Consider the following 1,954-nt stretch of genomic DNA (forward strand, 5'->3'; position numbering starts at 1 on the left):
TCTGTGTAACAGCAAGAGGCTGCAGAGCATTTTCAGGAGATCATCACTGTCCAAGTGTCACCACTTCTCTGTCCCCGAGCAGGGCAGGGCTGGGGGTGTCCTCGCTCTTCTGTGCTGCTGTCCACAGCGGGGCCGGGTGTGGGCAGAGCATGTGGGGCAGAAGCCCTGGAGGAGGAGGTCAGCAGCCGCCTCCGTCTTTAATAGCTGAAGGCATCAGGATGGCCCAAAACACGGAGAGGACATGCTGTCCCCCATCAGGTCTGTGGGCCAGTACCGGTCATCCATGTACTGGTTGCTGTCTGTGGTGGGGTCTGCGATGGGGCTGGGGGCCCGGGGGGGTAGGCTCCGAGCCAGCTCTGTCTCCCACTGCACCTCCACCAGCCTGTACAGCTCCATGGCTGTCCGAGCATCCTCCACTGATGAGTGTCCTCTGCAACCCACCTGAGCAAAGGGGGAAAAGCCTCATCAGATAAAGGGGTTGGCAAAAATCCCACAGGTCATGTTATCTGCCTGCTCAGAAGGACAACAGCATGAGGGGTTTGGGGTTCTGGAGATAGCAAAGGTTTGATGCAGCCTAAGGAGATACGTGCATCTCAGGCACTTTCTGGATGGCACAGATCCTGTCCCTGATTTATTCAGATACTTAATTGTCAGCTTGGGAGGTCCTGGGCTCTCACAGCTTGATTATAGCCCGGAACACAGAATTAACAAGGTTCATCTCCATCTCCCAGAGAGCACCCAGGGAGATGAGGGGAAGCCCAGGCTGATCACACAGGCTCATAGCAAACCCAGGAACTGCTCCCCATCTCAAGGTTCCTGGTGCTTACCTGGATCTTTTTCTGGAGCAGGTGCCTGGCCAAGCTCTTGAGGGAGACGCTGGCCCTGCCGGGCAGCCCTGCCCTCTGGTTCAGCATGGGGATCCGGCTGGTGTCTCGGGTCCTGTCTTTTGGGTGGAAGTACTTCAGCGCTTGGAAGTCGTTGTGGATGGCGTGTCCTACCACAATCTTGTCTTTCAGGATCTTCAGGATCTTGATCAGGATTGGGAAGAGTCAGAAAAGGTTAAGACAGGCGGCGCAGCAAAATAAACACCAATTAAGCACAAAATAAACCATTTTGTGTTGAATTAACCTTCACTTCTAGTTTTTTATGTTCCCAGAATGGAGCAGTAACAAGCAGACCAACCCACTGCACCGCTTTGGAGGTTCCCCACCCTGTGCTTGTGTCTCTGCTGCAGAGCAGCTCAGCACAGGCCACCAAATATCCCAATTTGTGGCCAGCAGATAACACACAACCGTTTTTTTTTTTTCTAATTTCTCTCTTTTTCCTCACCTCTGCCTGGGCAGCCTTGAAGGGAATCGCATTCTTCATGTGCTGCTTGGTGATGCCACTCCAGCGTGTCCGGTAGTCCACAATGGGCAGCTCAGGCTTGACGTACTTGTCGTAGATGACATCCCCCTCGTAGCTCACCACAGAGCACCGCGCCAGCTCACTCAGCCTGCCCTGAGGGCCCGTGCCCACCATCTCGCAGTCGATGGCCACATACTTGCCAGGGCGCAGGACTGGGAAGGACACCCGCACCCCCTGGGAGCTGCCATTCCCCACGGAGTGATGCCTGGCTATGCTGTCCGGAGAGGCGGATGGCGACAGGGATGGGGAGACAACCCGTTTGGGCTTGGGGACCTTCCCACAGCACGATGCCATGGTGCCAACCGCCTTGGTGAGCGTGCTGGGTGGCTCCAGCTCCACCGCAGGGGTCTGGCTGCCCAGGTGCTGGCGGGGGCTCAGCAGCCCCTTCTGCTCCAGCAGTGCTCGGCGCTCCATGAACCGCTGGTGCTTGCGGCTCTTCTTCTTCCTGGGACCCTGCGGCGTGCTGGGACCCTCCAGGGACTGGGTGCAGCCCCCTGCAGCAGGGCCATGGGTGTCTTGAGGAGTGGGCGCGGGGACCTTTGGGGCA

At 57.4% G+C, this 1,954-nt stretch overlaps 1 protein-coding gene across 1 annotated transcript; it reads right to left on the minus strand.

Moving 5' to 3' along the window:
- Nucleotides 1–213: 213 nt before the first annotated feature.
- LOC104464116 (apoptosis-enhancing nuclease-like) lies at nucleotides 214–1,950 on the minus strand (the record flags this gene model as incomplete). Its single annotated transcript, XM_010076745.1, has 3 exons — nucleotides 214–441; nucleotides 828–1,028; nucleotides 1,330–1,950. Coding segments are annotated over 3 exons (1,050 nt in total), but the record flags the coding sequence as incomplete, so codon positions are not given.
- Nucleotides 1,951–1,954: the final 4 nt, after the last annotated feature.

This window comes from Pterocles gutturalis, unplaced genomic scaffold (genome assembly GCF_000699245.1).
Source record: "Pterocles gutturalis isolate BGI_N339 unplaced genomic scaffold, ASM69924v1 scaffold528, whole genome shotgun sequence".
NCBI lineage: Eukaryota > Metazoa > Chordata > Aves > Pterocliformes > Pteroclidae > Pterocles > Pterocles gutturalis.